Here is a 19,535-nt window from a genome sequence, read left to right as displayed (position 1 = left end):
TGACACCTGCACGACCACCGAACTCACAATTTTCTTACTTTCCATGTCCTGAAAGTGGTAGGTGCAGTACTTGGCTGAAAATCCTGGACTGTCGCATTGTCCATCACCGGCTAGCCTGAAGCGTTTGCCCGCGAATGTACTTTCCATTGACATTTTTTCCATTCTCCAAGCTTCGCTGATGGCTGGAAATAGATAATCGGTTTGGTATTTGTAGAACTGACTTTTCGCAATGAAATGGATTCCCACAAACTGAAAGAAATACTGTAACTTTTTAAAACTTGAACCACTAAAAAGTGCGGCCGCTGCACAAAGTAGATTGCCTGCTGGCAGTTGCCCCAGCATGGGTTGTGCAGACCATGCGAACGGATGATATTGTGTACAGGTGGCATGTATTTTAAGGTTAGTGCCTCGAATTGCACGAGTCACATTAATCAATGGCTCCCCACATACTTCCCCACCAACCCAATGCCCACATTTCATCATCATAATAATATCCATCAAACAGCTATCGAATACAATGAATTTGGCCTCTTTCCTTATACTGTCACTCTGCATCCCAGCTGGTTCGGCCTGTAACGTTGAGGACATGTCACTCGCATGAAAGGTACAATCTCTGATATCGTCTTCCGCTATGCTGAGTGATATTGATGGTGTTTCATTGTCGTCCACTTCATTCTCTTCCATTGCAACATCTGTTCCTTGTCCGGAGATGGGAGAAAAAAACAATGTCTTCAACTTTCGCGTGCTCTTATTTTTTGCGGGTGTGGATTCTGTGAATTGATCTACGACTGCATCCAAACTACCAGGAGGACATTCACTATCAATGGCTGGTGGTGGTATAGCTCCGTTGTCAATCACTTCATATTCTTCCCATTGGCACGATGCATCTCCAGTCTCAAGTCCCTGCCAAAAGGTTTGACAAGCAACATCTCTCGTTCGCTTCACTGTCTGTGTAGATCTAGTTCTTACACCCACTCGCAACTAGAGGACAGATTAGAAAAGGGATGTTCAGTTTAAACACAACTTACAGTATTGAACTATTGACAGTGAAAGACAACATAATATAGTGAACAGGACACTAACCTTCTTTTGCTTTCTTTTCTTTGAAACTTTCTTTCCTCGCTGCAACGACTATACTTTCATGATAAGCACATCCATCACTCACTGAGGCTCCATCGACTCGCTGAAACATAGAACTTTCATTAGTATGTATAATAATATTGAAAACACAAAATGTACTTGGGGACCAATACCCATACGTACATCTCAATAGCAAAACACGAATGAACGCATTGTGTAGAACATTCAAACGACAATAGTTCACGCATTGTTGATCTAGTTAGATTGAACTGTCAAGATCCATACCTCGGGCTCCGCATAGACTTCCATTGATGATATTATTGAAGATGACGCTTCAGCAACTCCCTGAAACACAGTAATTGCATTAGTATGGTTTTCTATTTTGTTTAAAAGAACATAAACTTTCTGCAGGCGTCAACGGCTCATCTAAATAGACCTGCACAAATGATCAGTTGTCTAAAATAAATAATGGATATCTAAATATGATTCGATTTGCTCCATCGTTGGAAGTGTCACCACCCAGAGATCTGCATCAACTACTAGGGGTGATGTTCTTGTTGAAGAAGCTCCGTCAGCTCCCTGAAACATAGTACTTGCGTTAATAAAGAAGGAAGTATAGCGGATGTAATCACGTCATTTGATCTCGCATGATTGATCTGTCAGTATCCATACCTCGAAATGCATAAGAACATCAAGGGACGCTGTAACTGCGGTGCACACTTCTGCAAGCTGTTGCGCCGACCCGTAACTGCATGCTCCCCCTTCCTCTTGGACTAATGCTCCATCGACTCCCTGAAACATAGGACTTTCATTAGTAATGAACACAATATTGAAAAAAGAAGACACATAGGAGGGCGACGACAGAAGGACATACCAATGGCTAAAAACGAAAGAAACATTGTGTGTAACAATCACGCTACAAGAATGCAAGATCTGATGATCTCCATCGATGGAACTGTCCGGAAACGTACCTCGAGCATCTGAGTGACATCTACGGTTGTCGTCAATGCGTTGGACTCCTCAGCATCTCCCTGAAAGACAGTACTTGCATTATTTTGGATAACAATAATTATAACTGAAAACAAAGACTAGAGGACGAGTACTGTGGTGTACCATTAGGTAAAATAATTACACGATCAATTAAAACTATTGATTTACATGCCTAAAACAAGTCAGTGTCAGAATAGCTAAGTAAGATTACCCGATAGGCGCTTGAAGTGGCTGATGACTGCAATAACGACACGGATGGAGAATCTTCAGCCTTCATATTGAGTGGATACATAAATGGGGAAATTATTGTTAGCTAATGCTACACACTACCGCAATGCCGAGAGATAAATACGTAAACTTGACTCACCAGTGGAGGGATGTGGACGAATAGAGTGGGAATAGCGGTTGAGAGCAATTTTCGCCTCGCTCGCGGTGTTTTCGTCCTTATTAGCAATGATGTGGAGTACATGTCTGGGCTAAAGTGCCTGCTGCAGATGCGGTATCGATCACCCCTCTTGTCCGCAAAGACTTCTAGGACTCTACTTTCTATCTCAGAGGCTGGATATCCGCAATATCGGACCCATTCTCTTATCTGATCTATTGTCTTAGGGAAAACATGCATTATAGTACCTTCAGATTTGTTATGGGTCTTCGAAGGGCAACCGCCAATGGAACAGGCAGGCATTATGGAAAGTTCTGAAAAGTAAAGATCAACAATTCTCTATGAATACCAATGTGTTAAAACATTAAATGACACATAAAAGGTTCAATGCAAGGTCCGTTTTGGTTCTTGGAACTATACACGTTATTCACATGCGGATAAGTATTTCAATAACTTTCAAAAAATAGAAAAAGTAATTTGACTAAACTCAGAACATGTGACTAGTTCCTTGCATGTACTGTCGTGAACGAAAAGAAAACATGGATGCAATTTTATGACTACTAGCAAATAGATATAAATTAAAAAATTGGACGCAAAATGATTATGGTACATGGACTTACCTTGACGAACAAACAGTTAGATGCAGGGATCAGAGTAGTTTCTTGTCGTAGAACAGGGAGCAGTTCACAGGTTGCAAACTGACGAGTTTGCTCAAAGTGGTCACGGAAGTTCACAGAGACGAAGAGCAGATAACCAGCACCTTCACGGGTTGACTAGCAAAGCGCAAAGAAGTTCTCATTAGAAATATGAAGTGGGTTATAAAGAATTCGAAACAGGGGTGTGTTTGTGAATGAATGACGTGTATATGTCGTGGCATTATGCGGTCTGCAGGGGGCCGTCCAGCGTGAGGGGGGATGCTTGGAAGGAGACACGGGGTCTGTAGGTAGACATGGGAACAACAACCCATGCTCTATAGACCACTTTGAAGTGTACATGGTCTTTGGCACCTCTTGGCCTTTATCGCTCCCTGACAGCTCCACTTGCCAGCACAAGTACCCCGGTGCGAACTGCCTTTGATAGGGCGGGGGGGGTGGATCGGGGCGGTGGTCGTGCAGACAAGACACAGGAAGACTCGTGAATGGAGACACACTTATGTGGATTGCAGGGGGCCGTCCAGCGTGAGGGGGGATGCTTGGCAGGAGACACGGGGTCTGTAGGTAGACATGGGAACAACAACCCATGCTCTATAGACCACTTTGAAGTGTACATGGTCTTTGGCACCTCTTGGCCTTTATCGCTCCCTGACAGCTCCACTTGCCAGCACAAGTACCCCGGTGCGAACTGCCTTTGATAGGGCGGGGGGTGGATCGGGGCGGTGGTCGTGCAGACAAGACACAGGAAGACTCGTGAATGGAGACACACTTATGTGGATTGCAGGGGGCCGTCCAGCGTGAGGGGGGATGCTTGGCAGGAGACACGGGGTCTGTAGGTAGACATGGGAACAACAACCCATGCTCTATAGACCACTTTGAAGTGTACATGGTCTTTGGCACCTCTTGGCCTTTATCGCTCCCTGACAGCTCCACTTGCCAGCACAAGTACCCCGGTGCGAACTGCCTTTGATAGGGCGGGGGGTGGATCGGGGCGGTGGTCGTGCAGACAAGACCAGTTTGCCGCAGGGCCTCACCAAGGAGAGGCCATCTAACTGAATGTAAGAGGATGGCTGCAGGATCTACTACATGGAATGCAGGGGGGTGAGTTTATAAATACCTCACCCTCCCAGGAGAATATACACTAGATTCATTTAAAAAATCAAAACAACCATTGTTAAAATATATGTTGGGCTTTATTTTAGATTTTAATTAAACATAAATAATAAACATTACACATTGTAAAGTTGAGGTTGCAGCACATCGAGGGAAAATCCGCGGTATTGTCCACTGTCACTGGGGAAATGTTGTCTAATGGCAAGTACCGCACAGGCAGGTATTACTCTCCGAACGCGGTGTCCGAGCCTCCCGTGAAGCCACCAAGTGAAGCAACGATAGGCCACCAGCCTGTACCACCTGTGAAAAAAAAAGATGCAAACTGTATTAAACTGACCAAACTTTCTTATCAATGTCGATTCAGGTAACACATGTCATTTTTCTTAGAAAAAAATGATATCTAGAAAATGCACTATATGGAACAAATTTACATGCGTTCGAATGATATGTAAATGTAATTTTATATGTGGGAGACGACCATGAAATAGTGGTGGCATCACTGACATCACAAACAGAGTATACTTACTCGTTACTCGGATTACGCGGACGAACAGTGCCGCGAAGTTCGTGCATAAGCACCATCATCATCCTCAACACGGTCCGTGAGAGGCAGGCTTCCCTGAACTCTGGCAGCTCGGTGATGCATTGCGGACTTTGCTCGCCTTCCTGCAGACTTTGCTCGCTTTCCGAAATGTAGGCCAAGCACCCGGAATTTTCACGGCAGCAGCAGTTCTCCTCCTCAGTTGGCATTAGCTCGCACCGATTGCACGTGCACCAGGTGGAGACGCCGTCCATGCGACATGGTCCAGGCTCTTCATCCGTTGACTGGTCCTCCCAACTGCCGTCCGAATCCCCATCGTTTTCGCGTGCTTGACTTTCCAGTAGTTCTTCCTCGGTGTACTCGGGCTCGTACATATACGGCATTATTGTGGCCATTGTGCGGTAAAGATAGTAAAATAATTTACAGAGATGGTACAGGTGTTCACACGGGCTACAAGCGGCGAAGGTAGCTGACCAGAGCACTGAAACGAGTCACAGAATACTCAAAGTAACACAGAGAGAGGAATGGAATCGAAAATCTGCTGCTGTGTGTTGTGAAACGGTCTGTTTATACTTATTGGGGAAAGAGGCGTCCTGCCATTTCCATGGCAACACGTCAATAGCTGAGGCGCAGCGATTGTTGACACGAGACGTGCTTGAAATGGGCAGTACGCGTCTGCTGATGTCAGGCTCAGGGGCGGGGGATTTGATTTAGTGCCGCAAAGGCAGGTGAGCCAGGTCGATGCGGCGGAATGATAGGATTATCACAAAATGGAGGCTGATTTCGAGTGCGATAATGGGCGAAAAGTCGGGTAAGGTCCATAGGAAAGTTTCCTACGATCTACCGATTTATGCTTACAAACACATGGCCGACCCGTAGGGACAATAAAAAAAAAGTCCCGGAACTATCCTTTAAGAAGCCAAATGACTGTGAAGGTGTTTTTTGACTCTGTCAATTTAAATTGGTTAAGTTGGTTTTCGGTTCTTTTTCTCCCTCTCCGTGGTTTTCCTTCTCTTCTTTGTCCCTATTTGCTGCTCCTTCTTTTTGCTCTTTCGCTGTTTTTTTTTTATTCTTCTTTTGGAAATTGGATTGTAATGATGAAAGTTTTGACAAAAAGTTTTGTTTGCTTTTACAAACTAAAGTCAATAAAAACAAAATAATTAAAAAAAAATTATCAATGAAAACCCAGAAAAAAATCAGTGTCTCGTGAAATCTTTTCTGTGTCCATCTCATATTGATCCAGATCACCTGTGTGACCCAATGAAGATTGTCAATTTCCCACATGGCTAATTCACTCACTTCTCTTCCAGCAAAAACGACCTTTGATATCCGCAGAAGCCATTTCATCTTCACCCAGTGGAGACACCCTTTCCCCACACAGCCAATACCCACATTCTTCTCCTAGCCAGGGCACCCATTCCCCATGCATTCATGCTGTTTGCTCCACCAAACCAGGACATCAATTTTCCACCGAGAGTAGATGCCCGTTCCTCACCGAACACAGGTGCCCAATTCCCACGTAACAAAGATATTAATTCCCCATCTGACTGGAAACCCCATCCCAAAGTACAGCGACGATGCCCATCCTCCACCTGGTGAAAATGCCAATTCCCGCCTGTCTGAAATTACCCATTCTGCACTCAATGAGAAAAAAAAATATTACCCACCTACATAAGACATGCCAATTACTATACTTCACCCATCACAGACGAATGCACGAGACAGTACGACTCTTCCCCCAAAAGCTGAGAGATGTGCCCACAAATTCTTTCTTCTAGTACTCGGGGCCCGCCCACCACTTTCTCATTCACTCACTTCAGCTCGCAGTAACTTTGGGACGGGCTCCTCCTTAGTTAGCATTGGGGGGTCTTCAGTTGTCTCCAGGATCAGCCCCCCTCCATCTGACAAAGAGAAAAAAATAAATGCCACAGTTAGGTACAAGTGGAGGGGTTATCAAGGTTAAGACTTGTAAAGACACAGTGACCTGTGAACAACATACACCTTCCATGTAGGAACAGCACTTCTGTAGAAAGTCTAATCCTTTACATCCGTGAAGACGTTAATCTGATTCTGCTGTCCAAAGATTACCAGTCTCCATGTGGAGCTCCCACTTCACATGCTAGTCGCTCTCCCTTCCTCAAGGTGTTGGCGAGTTACGCAAGTTGGAGGTAGTCTGCTTCTACTCCCTGACACAAGCCCGCCTGAAATGCAATCCTCTCCACTCCCAAGATTGGGGTGCGCATTTTACTAGTATCACAGTGTTCTAATCTCTCCAGCTGAACGGGGAGACAATGTCAAATCATCATGATAAATCCCGATTTCATAAAGGGACAGAACCACATATTCCCCCATCCCCTACCTCCTTCTGATGACATGATGGGGGTAGCCACGGGTTCCTACCCACATCTCCTTCAGGCCCATCTTTCTATAGCTTGTGGCAATACCCGGCTGAGACATAATGACTACTGCTCTGCGGGATGCAGGAGTACAAGATTGGGTAACGGCTAAAGTGCCTACACCGCCCCACATACTACTAAACCAGCAATGATAGCAATCAAAGGTGAAAGAGGCATAGCACGAAAAGTAAACATCCTTTGCCTCTTTTGGAATAGTGGGCCGAGAACAGGCTATATTCTTCGGGATGGGTGTGAGCGGGCACAGAAACAATCTGAACAGCGATTGTACAGCGATACCAAAATAATGTCCAATCAAGATTCTATAAAACATTGATATTTAGATAAACTAACAAAAATGCACATAACTAATGAAAACACTGCCTGCCAATCCCAGAAAGGCACCACAGAGATGCAGAGAATAAAAGGCATTCTGGGTTGATAGGCAGGGGTGCTTAGGCAAAGGATTTCAGCAACAAATGTCAATGTTCAAGGATATGGCTTTCAAAAATAAGGTGGAGAAGTGGGGCGTGACAGCCACTAGGGTCTGTTAAGGTGACCTAGCAGGACAAAAGATCATATGTTCTTTTCTTTGGAGCGCAACTGTATTGAGCCCGGCTTCTGGGAGTTTCCTTAGGCAGCGATTCGACGCTGAGTTAGTGGGCTGGTCGACTGGGTCCAATACACAGTAGGGTCCACGGCACAAAGTAGCTTCGCATCGGTGTAGCTCACAAGCAGAGAAGGGCTGTTCCTCGACTTCTGAACGAGTCCAAGCTCTCCAGAGGAGAGTCCTTTTTTCTGCCAGGAAGGTTTCCATGGGGCATTTACAGGAATTCCATCACCTCAAGTGGCTACCGGTGCCAGTGCCACAGCACAACTCCAGACAACAGCTTCACCCCAAATGTTTGCTTTCCTCTTCCTTTGAGCCTTCTGTCTTCATCTCTAAAGCAGAGGACTTTGGAAAGACTGCATCCCCAATAGAGTTCCAGGGGAATCCATCTTGGCTGAAGTCCAAAGATTAATCAAATAAAGAGAGGTTTGCCCCCCACCTGTAGGCAAAATGCTACAGCAGACTGGTCCACAGAAAGCCTGTTCCTAAGAGTCCACTCCTGGCTGCTATAACATATGTCAAGGCACTCACACCCAGAGTGCCTTAAAGTGGGGAAGGGGCATGAAGTTTGGGGATCCCCAGCAAAATTCAAGATGGTGGAATCCCTCTCTGGGCTAAACCTCGCCTCCAACTCCACCGCCTTCCTCCGTCTCCCTACTTAAAAAGTAGTCCAGTAATCAGCACCCTGGTGAGAGAGTGCCATTGTCATGGTGTGAACTTCTTTGAAGCACTGGTTACCAAAGGGCCTCCCGGGGAGAGTGTCTGCGCCCTGGAGGAAGGTGTTGGCCTTCCTCCGAAGGGTCCAAGGAGAAGCTTCCTAAGCCAATCACCACATGGATGTTGTGGGTACACCCAGACCAGACAGCTAATAAAGCTCAGACCCGTCATCAATTGGTCACCTCACCAAACTGACCATCCAAATGCTTGGGGCCGAATAATTGTGTAACCGCAGTAGCCACCATGGCATAGTTAGACATGGCTTATATTTACATATTAAGATGTCACCTGGCTGCTGGGGTGCACAATGTATAGTGTTTTGAACCTGAGTTGCAGATGATTAAAGAGCCACCTATGCCTGGTCGCGCTTCGCCTTGATGCAGCTGCTCAGGAATACACGTGTCCTTTGAACCTGAACTCTGCTAGGCACTCCCTTGGGATGTCAGGAGATGGTTACAGCAAAGATACATAGGTGCACAGTGCTTTTAGCATGGAGCCTTATGAAAGGGTGGGTCTGATTAGCAGTATTTGCAGTAACAAAATGACCTGCATCATTTTATTTCTAAAAATCAGTAATTTTCAGGCGTTTACACCCTCGCATATGGTATTCCGTCATAACCGTCTCCTTAGCGTCGCCACCATCCATTTTTTAGGCTTAGGCAGGGGACCGAATCACAAAATCAGACCAAGTGGTAAAACAAGTCTAGGACGGAAGCCGATAGGCCATTATGAGCACCTAGGGTAATTGACAGTGTATTTCCAACAATTGGGTTTGGTGAGTGACATTGACATTAACCAGGATGTTTACTGCAGTTAAAGTAAAAAAAGGAATGGATGGTGGCCCCAAATGGGTATTCCTGTTTCATCCAAGATTTTAAAGTTTTAACCACACATTACTGGCAATAAGGTAGGGTTCTTTTTTGCAAGGGGTGCCAAAGTCGTAGCGAAGGAAGGTCTCACGAGTGGTATGTGGTTATTTCTGCATAGATGTATTTCCTGGGCAGGTAAGCTTGTGTGTAATATGGCTCACCGCTTTGGAGTTGGTAGAGGGGGAATGCCCAGTTGCGGGTGCGTCTGCAGTAGTAGATGTACCCGTTGAGCCACCTGGTTACAAGAAACTGACATCAGGTGGGCCCAGTTAGGACTTTTAGGATTGTGCCAGAGCACACTTGTTCAACAGTAATGAAGGTGGCTGGGAGGCTCAGGACAGACAGTGCCTGTAGAGCACCCCAAATGGTGGATTAAGTTACTACGAGGCGATGGGACTGGTCCATATGGATAGCAAACGGGCAATATGATGCCTGGGCAAGCTGCTAGCTGGGGTGGAGGGGAAATGGATGAGCACACAAAGGGGCTTTCCCCAGCTAAGTCTATGTTCTTTTATCCCTTGCTAAGGACCTCGCTGCCTCCCTTTTTAAAGCAAATTCCAAGTTATTGCACCCTTAATGTTTGCACGTCCACATATTTGTTGTGCATGTATTGTGCACGAAGCCAAGCAGCACCCCCCTCACTAGAATGAAGGGGCATGTGTGAAATATGCCGACGCCTGCCTGTTGGCGTCTCTTGCTCTAAACAAAAGGCCTGACCCAATTGCGCCTGTCACCCACCCACAGCGCAGCTTTTTACGAACCTCGATGGAACCATGTTGGGCTTTGGAATTCATTCTTGTCAAATTGCCTTGAACAAGGGCACCGGCTGTCCTAAAGGCACATCCGAAGAGTTGTAAATATTTTAAATTAACTGCCATTCGTGCGCAACAATTACTGGTTAAAAAAGTGAAGGTGCAGTCTCTCTTGCTGGGGCAGCTGATGTAACACCCTTTTTAGAAGGGTGGCAAGTTACCCTCCAATGAGGATTAACAGGGCTGGCAGATGATACATTGAGGCTCATTTTAAAATCTAATATTTGGGGGCCACCTCCCCTACAGCTGGCAAAACCAGTTAGATGCACCTATAGGCAGAGGCGTTGTTAGAGGGAAGTTTGAGGGGGGCTATAGCAGGGATATTTTGGTTGTAGCCCCGGATAAAAACTCAGCAGCTACAGCCAAAAGGCTAGCAAGCCCCGTGTCCAGCCATTAGCATAGCCTCGGATCTCTTCCAGACCTAGCAGCACCCCTGCCTATGGGGTGTACAGATTATAATGGAGGGATAAAGGAAAGCGGGAAAGGGTTAATAACTGCAGATTATCAAGGGACAGGCAGCCGGTGGGGTGCAAAAACACAATCTCCACTAAGCAGCTGTTAACCAATTTGTCAGCAAATCAATTAGAGATACAACCACACTGCACCAATAGGCCCTTAATATCGTATTTATTTAAGCAATTTGACAAGGCGAAACCACTTCTGAACCAGCCGACACGTGTTTCGAGCGCATGCTCTTTCTCAAGGCTATGTTCCTGTTTCATAGAATTAATCCTAGGAGGATTCTGAAAACAATGCGCGTGATTACCCAAGGCTAATTCTGTTTAAAGACGCTGTTGCTTAAATGTACGTGCACCTAATATGTAGTTACCAGCACTGGGATTCCAGTTTTTTCTGCTTCTAGTCGTTTCCTACACTTTGTCAGCAAGACTGCCAACATAGCGACACCACCCCCAGCCCCCTCCCGAGGCCGATTTCAACTGAAAGAGTTAAAGTCCCTCCTGGCGCCTTGCCAGCTGATGAACCTGCTCAGTGCCACAGGCCATATAACCCAAATCTCTCACATTTATACCCACCACCTCTCACATCGTGGCTTACCCGCCTCCTGTCCCAGCATGGGCGGCTGAGAGTCCTCGGCCTTCAGCTCTGACAGCGGCGTTGGGGAGCCCGTCCGGCTACGATCAGTAGTTGGCGAGGGGCTGGGGCTGGTGTCCCCCTTCAGCAGAGAGGTCTCTGACATGGAACTCTGGTTGCTGTTGTCATCTGGAAGCAGCCAGAACAAGAATTAGAGAAGCGTTTGAAAATATGTATGGCAGAAACAAATGAAGCGGCAAAATAAGAATAAAATCCCAAACAAACAGGGAAAACAATGAAAGATAAAGCACGTTGAAGAAATGAAAACAAGCAAAAACAATACCAGCGAAATTGTAGAGAAAAGAAGGAGAAGAATTATTTGAACATCTATTTTATACAGACACCGTCTTAAGCGGGAAACTAGCAGAGCCAGTCCTGAATGGTAGGTACCGGGTCAAATTACTGAACATAAGGAACTTCTCAGATTTTTGTAAAGAAAAAGAAACATTCCAGCCAACTGAGAAATGTCTTACAAGCAATCACAGCAAACTTTTCACAAAACAAGAGCAGCTAATCCAAAGGAAAGCAAGGGGGCGGGGGGGGTGGGCAGTAATTCTATGTCAAGACCGGAGGCTCGGATTATGCTTTCACCACAACTTTATTGTTCAGCAGCAAAGAAAAACAGTACCAAATGAACATGAATACAAATCTAATAAAACTACAATAACCATGTTTTTTGAGATTTCGTAGTCCATTTCAATTGGTCCTCGAACTGACCATGTGACAAGTCCAGTAACCAATAAACACAGTCCTCAATACACAAAACTCCTGTCCTCTTTCCCTTCCTCCTCTTTCTTTGCTGCTCGGCAGTGAGTTAAGTACAATTTTGTTATTTCTATTACATGTGTGTGTGAATGTGATTTTGACTAATTTTGGCACACGAGTGACACACGCATTGTTTATGTGATTGGCGGAGCATATCCGCTAAGTGCAGGCGGCTCCAGGGAGTTGCGGCCGCGATGGGGCTGGGGCACCGGCGGCCGCAGCTCCTCCGACCCGTCAGAGAGGGCACTGTGTAACGGAAGGGAGAGCGCGACGGGACCGCGTAGTTCTGGCGCTCTCTCCTTCGTTTTCATTGCGATTTCGATCTGTTGGTGATACGCACGAGAGATTATTTACTCCAGCGAAAGCTTTATATTAAAAATACGAGTTACCACAGCACGCATCGTACGAACGTAGCATCCTGTGGAAGAACTCAACAGCGCCCCTGCAGGCTGTCAGCTGATACCGCACCTCATACGGGCACAGTCCCAGGTAAAACCTGTGTTAATATCAGCATTATATCCGGGATATAATCAGAACCAGGGAGATATTATCAAATTACCTACAATCTCGTACTGAGAAGCCCTGGTATATATTTGAATACTATTATTCATAACATAAATACTCCCCAGGGCCTGAGAATCATGAGCTCCTCCAGTGATGAGGGGAAGGCTAGTGTTAGCCAAAAGAGGAACCATTCAGACATGACTGATGTTTTCCAGAAAGCCCTGGGGGCTTCACTGGGACATAATCCTCAGCAAATAGCGCTGATGGAGGATTGGCTCCGATTCTCTCAGGGTCTGGAGAAGGTCGAAGGCCTTAAGGCACGTATGAAATCTAAAGGGGGCAGTAAATCAGCCCGTAGGGCGGAAGAAGCCCACACCCCCTCTCCCTCCCGGGCTCCCCACCGAAGAAGAAAGGTGGTAAAAGGAAGAGAAAGGGTAAGGCGGTGCCTAGCAGGGGACGCGAGTCATCTTCTTATACATCAGATGAGGAGGCGTTAAAGAAAAGGAAGGAGGAGGAAGATGGTGCTGATGAGGAGGATTTCGATCCGGAAGCACTAATACATCCCAGATCGTCAGAATGGGAACCTCCCAAAAGAATTACGACATACTTAAGAAAGCGCCTGAGGGCGCCTCTAGCCAAAGAGGCTAGAAGCAAGATGAGGGCGGAATGCCCCAGACCACTCCTCCCCGAACGTGCGGCAGATAGACCTGATATAGATGAGAAGATGATAACTTTTATGAGCAAGTTTACAAAGGATGTGAGGAAGGGTCTTGACAGATCCTGGCGCTCATGTCAGGATAAGATGCTTGATATGACTGGACCCCTCACAAAGATTCTCCAGATGGGAGAAGAAGCGAAAACAAAAGGGGAGCCGATAGACCCGGCAATTCTTATCGGATGGGCCCAAAGGGCGATATGCATGTTGGGGAATGCTAATCATGCTATAACCATGGAAAGGAGGAGATCTTTGTTAGTAAAGATCGACCCTAAGCTAAGCGAATTAGCCTCCTCTGAATCTGCCACATCGGCGAAGGGAAAGCTATTCGGGGACTCCTTTATCAAGGAGCTCACCAAATTCGTAAATTCCTACACTGCCTTGGATAAGGCTCAAGCCTCACTTAAGAGGGTTTTCGGGAGGCAGATTTTTGGACGGGCCAGCAGAGGAAGGGGTCGTTCGGCTGGCCGTTTCCAATACAATCGATCCTACCAGGACAGAGCTCAATGGAGAGAACAAGAGGACCGTAAACAGACACCTTTCTTCCCATCAAGGGGTAGAGGAAGAGGCAGAATCTGGCGAGGGGAACGTCAGCAAAATAACCCAGGTGAGAATAACATTCCCACGTACAAATACCCTAGAAGTAGGGGGGAGGACAGCTCAATTTTTACAAAATTGGTTGAACATATCGGGGGATTCCTGGGTAATACAGACAGCTCAAGGTTTTTATATAGATTTTCTAGATACACCACATCAGGTAAAACCACCAAAAAGGTTAGTGATGAACAGGGAAGACGAGAGCTTGCTGGAAAAAGAATTGAGAGGGCTGGAAAGCAAAAGGAGCTATTCGACCTGCTTCAGGTCAGACTGGAGGTTACATAAGCAATATGTTTCTAGTAAGAGGGAAGCACAAGACAAGACCCATCATAAACCTGAGAGGTTTAAATGGTTACGTGATGTACAGACACTTCAAAATGCAAGGGATACATCTGTTAAGGGATACCCTGATTCAGGGAGATTGGTTAGCCAGGATAGACCTAAAATATGCATATCTGACTATTCCAATAGCAGAAGAACACTGCAGATTTCTGAGATTCATCTGGGGAGAATGAACATGGGAGTTCTGATGCCTGCCTTTCGGCCTGGCATTGGCACCATGGTGCTTCACCAAGATGATGAAACCAGTTGTAGCACATCTCAGAGCGCAGGGGATAAGACTTATAATATATCTGGACGACATATGTCTGATGTGCCAGGAGAAGGAGACCCTGATAGCGCAAGTACAGGTAACGATAGACTTGTTAGAGAGTCTGGGTTTTGTGATAAATTGGGAGAAATCCAGTGTAGTACCTACTCAAGCGATGGAATTCCTGGGTTTCATAGTGGACTCAATCCAGGGAACTCTCAGTCTACCCCTTCACAAGGTGTACGATATCAAGAAACAACTGAGGCACACTCTAGCGAAGGGAGAACTCTCATTGAGGGACATTGCGAGACTGGTGGGCCGACTGGCGGCATCAATACAAGCAATCTTCCCAGGACTTCTACACTACAGGGCACTCCAGAGGTTGAAGATATATCACCTCAGGAGGGGCGCTTCATACGAGTCAAGAGTGACTATCTCACAAGAGGTGAGAGAGGAGTTAGAATGGTGGCTCATTCATATGGATGCATGGAACGGGAGAGCAATATTTGGTTCATCCCCAGACCTGATCATAGAATCCGACGCCAGCAGATGGGGCTGGGGAGCCCGATGCGGGAACCTGTCGACAGGGGGCAGGTGGTCGGATCAGGAGACGAGCATCCACATAAACTGCCTGGAGTTACTGGCAGGGTACTTTGCAGTGAAATGCTGGACCCAGGAGAGGATTCAATGCTGCGTTCTGTTAAAAATGGACAATGTCTCAGCAGTCCGATATATCAACAGACTGGGAGGGACAAGATCCAGAATACTAGCAGAACTAGCGAAGGAATTCTGGGAACTCTGTCTGGAGAGAAGAGTTTCAGTGAGGGCGGAGTATCTACCAGGCCAACAAAACGAAGTGGCCGATTGGAACTCCAAATACCTCAGAGACGCCAGCGATTGGAAACTGGACAAAGGGGTGTTTCAGGAACTGATGTCTCGTTGGGGTCCATGTCAGATCAATCTGTTTGCACCGAGACTGAACAGGCAATTACCCCGGTTCTTCAGCTGGAGACCGGACCCAGAAGCAGAGGCGACTGATGCATTTCTGCAGTCCTGGGGCCAACAGAAGAACTATGCGTTTCCTCCCTTCTCCATGATAACGAGGACGCTAGCTCAAGTGAGACGTCAGAGAGCAGCTCTAATCCTAATTACACCGGATTGGAGAGGTCAGGTGTGGTTCCTCAATTTACTGGAATTACTCATCAGAGCCCAGTGGCTTTACCCAACATAGAATTAATCATTCGAGACCCCAGAGGCCTCAGTCACCCTTTGGTGAGGGGGACTCAATCTCTTAGCGTGGGTGATTTCAGGGGATCTTGGGTTAGGCCAGGACTATCGGATGAAGCTGAAAACATCATTAACGAATCCTGGGCCCCAGGGACACACAAGGCTTATAGATCAGCTTGGGTTAGATGGAGTAGCTGGTGTTTGGAGAGGAACATTCATCCCGATGGAACGGATGTAGTTCATGTGGCAATTTTTTTAGCGCAGATGGCAGCCCAGGGAAAGGCGTATAGAACCATTAACACGGCCAGGTCGGCGATATCGGCAGGACATCCTAGAGTTGAAGGCTTAGCGATTGGGGAACATCCACTAATCTGTAGACTTCTAAGAGGGGTAAAGATGATCAAACCTCCTACCGAGAAATATAATCAATTATGGGATGTAGACAAGGTCTTGAGGTTATTTTTATCATGGCCAGATAATCAGGATCTGACACGTAAGGCAATTTCAGGCAAGTTAGCCATGCTCTTATGTCTTTTAGCATGCAAGAGATCTTCTGATGTTAGAGCCCTGGAGATTAATAGGAAAAGTATATCACCTAACGGAGTGACATTCCTCATAACAAAGAGGACCAAGACAGGGTTGAGATCCACTTCTTATGAGTTTTTTCCAAATCAACCAAAATTATGTCCAGTCAGATGCTTAACGGCATACGAAGATATGACGAGGGAAGTAAGGCCCCAGGGGGTAACACAATTACTAATAGCAATTTGTAAACCATTTAAAGCGGTTAGGCCGGCTACCATAGCTAGATGGCTTAGATGTGTGATGGTACAAGCAAGCATCGATAATGAGAGATATGGCGCTCATTCAGCTAGAGGAGCGATGGCTACTAAAGCTTATAACATAGGGGCCAGAGAAGAGGACATTATGAGGTCTGCGGATTGGTCGAAAGAATCGACTTTCAGAACTTTCTATTTTAAACCCATGGAAAGTGCAACAACGTTAGTGGTAAGTAAGCTTTGAACAAGCATAATCCGAGCCTCCGGTCTTGACATAGAATTCAGATTTTCCACACATTCGTTACAGAAAGTCATAATTCTAATAAAGACACGGAGGCGAAGGATTATCCAACCCGATCAATCGTATGAATGAGATATTTACATGTCTTGTATTGTTGATATTGATTAAGGAGACATGCAGGATGTATAATAATATGAATGACAATGCATTACTTACCGTAAAAGCATTTCTGATGGTTGTATCTGCTTAGATTCACATGCTGTGCATAGGTCCGACATCCAGTGGTCACTGCGGAGTATTGCATTTTGTTTTTCGTAGTCGAAAAGGGGACGTCGACAAGGCGTGTCTGTAACACTATCCCTATAGTGACGTGCGTTGTACCCACAATCCCTCACGCATCGAGGTCCCTCTGTTTGTATTTTTCTGCCCTGAGGGAGCCTTATAGACGTGAGTGAGTACAGAAAAGAGAGATATAAAGGAAGTCTATGTTCCTTCCATCCGAGCGGGGAGGAAGGGTGGGCGCATGTGAATCTAAGCAGATACAACCATCAGAAATGCTTTTACGGTAAGTAATGCATTGTCTTCTGATGTTTGTTAATCTGCTTAGAATCACATGCTGTGCATAGACTAGCGAGCAGTACCCGGAGTTGGCGGTGGGTTATGAGAAGGAACAGTAGAGAAAAGATGTCTTAATACTGCCTGTCCCACCTGGGAGTCAGATCTAGAGTGTGCATCTAGACAGTAGTGTTTTGTAAAGGTGTGCACAGAACTCCAGGTAGCCGCTTTGCAGATGGACTCAAGGGGAACATTTGCAATGAATGCTATGGAAGCCCCAGTGCCTCGAGTGGAATGTGCTCTTGGCTTGAAGGGTAGTTCTCTCTTAGCAAGAGTGTAACAGAGAGTGATGCATTGAACAATCCATCTAGATATAGTGGATTTTGAGACCGCATCTCCTTCTCTTCCTGCTGCCACCGAGATAAAGAACTGATTAGTCTTTCTCAGTGGTCTGGTTCTTTCCATGTAGAACATGACAGCTCTGCGTACATCTAGTGTATGCAGACTTTTTTCTCCCGAGCTGGAAGGGTTTTGAAAGAACGTTGGTAGTTCTATAGTTTGGTTTACATGAAATTTCGAGATGAATTTAGGTGCAAACCTTGGGTGTGTGCGTAGAACCACTTTATTTTTGTGAACTGTTACGAAGGGGTCTAGTACAGAAAGAGCCTGTAGTTCACTTACTCTCCTAATGGAGGTGATAGCTATTAGGAAAGCAGTCTTAAGGGTGATATCTTTAAGAGTTGCCTTGTGCATGGGTTCGAAGGGAGGGCCCATGAGTCTGGAAAGTACCACATTTAAGTCCCATCCGGGAGCTGGGTTAGCTATCGGAGGGTGTATCCTCTTTACCCCCTCCATGAAGGCTTTGATAACTGGTATCTTCCACCACGACACTTTAAGTTGGGAAGTGGTGTATGCAGAAAGTGCCGCTAGGTGGACTTTAATGGAATTGAACACTAAACCTGAATCCAGTAAATGGGTCAAGTATAGAATAATGTCAGTAGGAGAGCAGTCAACTGGGTTGATGCTAGTACCTCTACACCAGATAACAAATCTTTTCCATTTGCTAGAATAGCAGTGTCGAGTATTAGGTTTTCTGGCTTCCCTGAGGATGTCCATACATCTCTGTGGGAGTTGTAAATGTCCAAATTCTATGATCTCAGGAGCCAGGCTGCTAAGTTCATGGTCTGAGGGCATGGATGCAGTGTCCTGCCCTTGTCTTGTGACAGCATGTTGTACGGGCAGGGAAGTTTCACTGGGGGAGATAGGGACATCTCCATCAAGTGAGCGAACCAAGGTTGCCGTGCCCACATTGGGGCCACTAGTATCATGGTAACCTGCTCCTGTTGCATCTTGTGCACCACTTTGTTGAGAAGGGGAGTCGGGGGAAAGGCGTAAACCAATTTCCCTGACCATTGAATCGACAGACCGTTCCCCTTGGACTGGTTCTGGGGGTACCTGGAGGCGTAACTTTGGCATTGTGAGTTCTCCAGGGTTGCGAACAGGTCTATTTCCGGGAATCCCCATTGCGTGAAGATGTCTAAGACGATGTCTTCGTGCAATTGCCATTCGTACTCTTCGGGCAGGGGGAAGTCTCTGCTGAGTTTGTCTGCTAGCAGATTGAGTTCCCCTGGTACATGTTGTGCTAGTAGGAACATGTTGTGTTTGAGAGCCCACTTCCATATATTCTGGGACAGCTTGGACAGTCCTGGAGAGTGAGTGCCCCCTTGCTTGTTGAGGTAGTACATGGCTGTGGTGCTGTCTGTGAGGACCATCACTGTCTTTCCTTGTAAGTGTTCCTGAAAGGCTTTCAGTGCTTTGAACACCGCTAGTAGTTCCAGCAGGTTTATATGCTTGGATGCTAAACTCGGAGTCCACACTCCGTGTGCCGTCTGATGGGATAGGTGAGCCCCCCATCCTGTAAGGGATGCGTCTGTGGTTAGAGTGGCTTCCACTGCGGGTGTGGCAAAAGTTTTCCCTAATAACAGGTTTTCTTTTGTCCACCACCGTAGCGAGAGAACCAAGGCCTGCGAGACCACCACTAGATCGTCCCATTGTCCGCTGGCCTGACACCACTGGCTGTAGAGCCACTCTTGCATTGGGCGCATGCGCAGGCGCGCGTGAGGTACCAAATAAATACATGACGCCATCATCCCTAGCAAGCGCATTGCTTTGCGTACCGTCACCTCTTGGCCTGCTACATAATGGGGAATTTGAAACAGCATGTTTTGGACCCTCTCGTTGGAGGGGAATACGAGGCCGTCCCTTGTTCGAATTAGAGCCCCTAGGAATTGTTTGGTTTGGCTGGGGTCTA

General features: G+C 46.4%; 1 protein-coding gene across 1 annotated transcript in view; it reads right to left on the bottom strand.

Moving 5' to 3' along the window:
• The window catches only part of BCL7C (BAF chromatin remodeling complex subunit BCL7C), a 106,082-nt gene that overhangs the window by 26,989 nt on the left and 59,558 nt on the right, over window positions 1-19,535 (bottom strand). The window contains exons 4-5 of the mRNA XM_069651948.1: window positions 11,217-11,381; window positions 6,575-6,660 (exon numbers count right to left, since the gene is read on the bottom strand). Of these exons, the coding sequence (XP_069508049.1) occupies window positions 6,575-6,660; window positions 11,217-11,381 (251 nt within the window). The remainder of the gene's footprint in view (window positions 1-6,574; window positions 6,661-11,216; window positions 11,382-19,535) is intronic.

The sequence above is a fragment of the Ambystoma mexicanum genome, chromosome 3p, assembly GCF_040938575.1.
Source record: "Ambystoma mexicanum isolate Mex_15411 chromosome 3p, UKY_AmexF1_1, whole genome shotgun sequence".
Taxonomy (NCBI): domain Eukaryota; kingdom Metazoa; phylum Chordata; class Amphibia; order Caudata; family Ambystomatidae; genus Ambystoma; species Ambystoma mexicanum.
The sequence above is the reverse complement of the archived record's forward strand: the minus strand, read 5'-3'. Positions and strand labels throughout refer to the sequence as shown.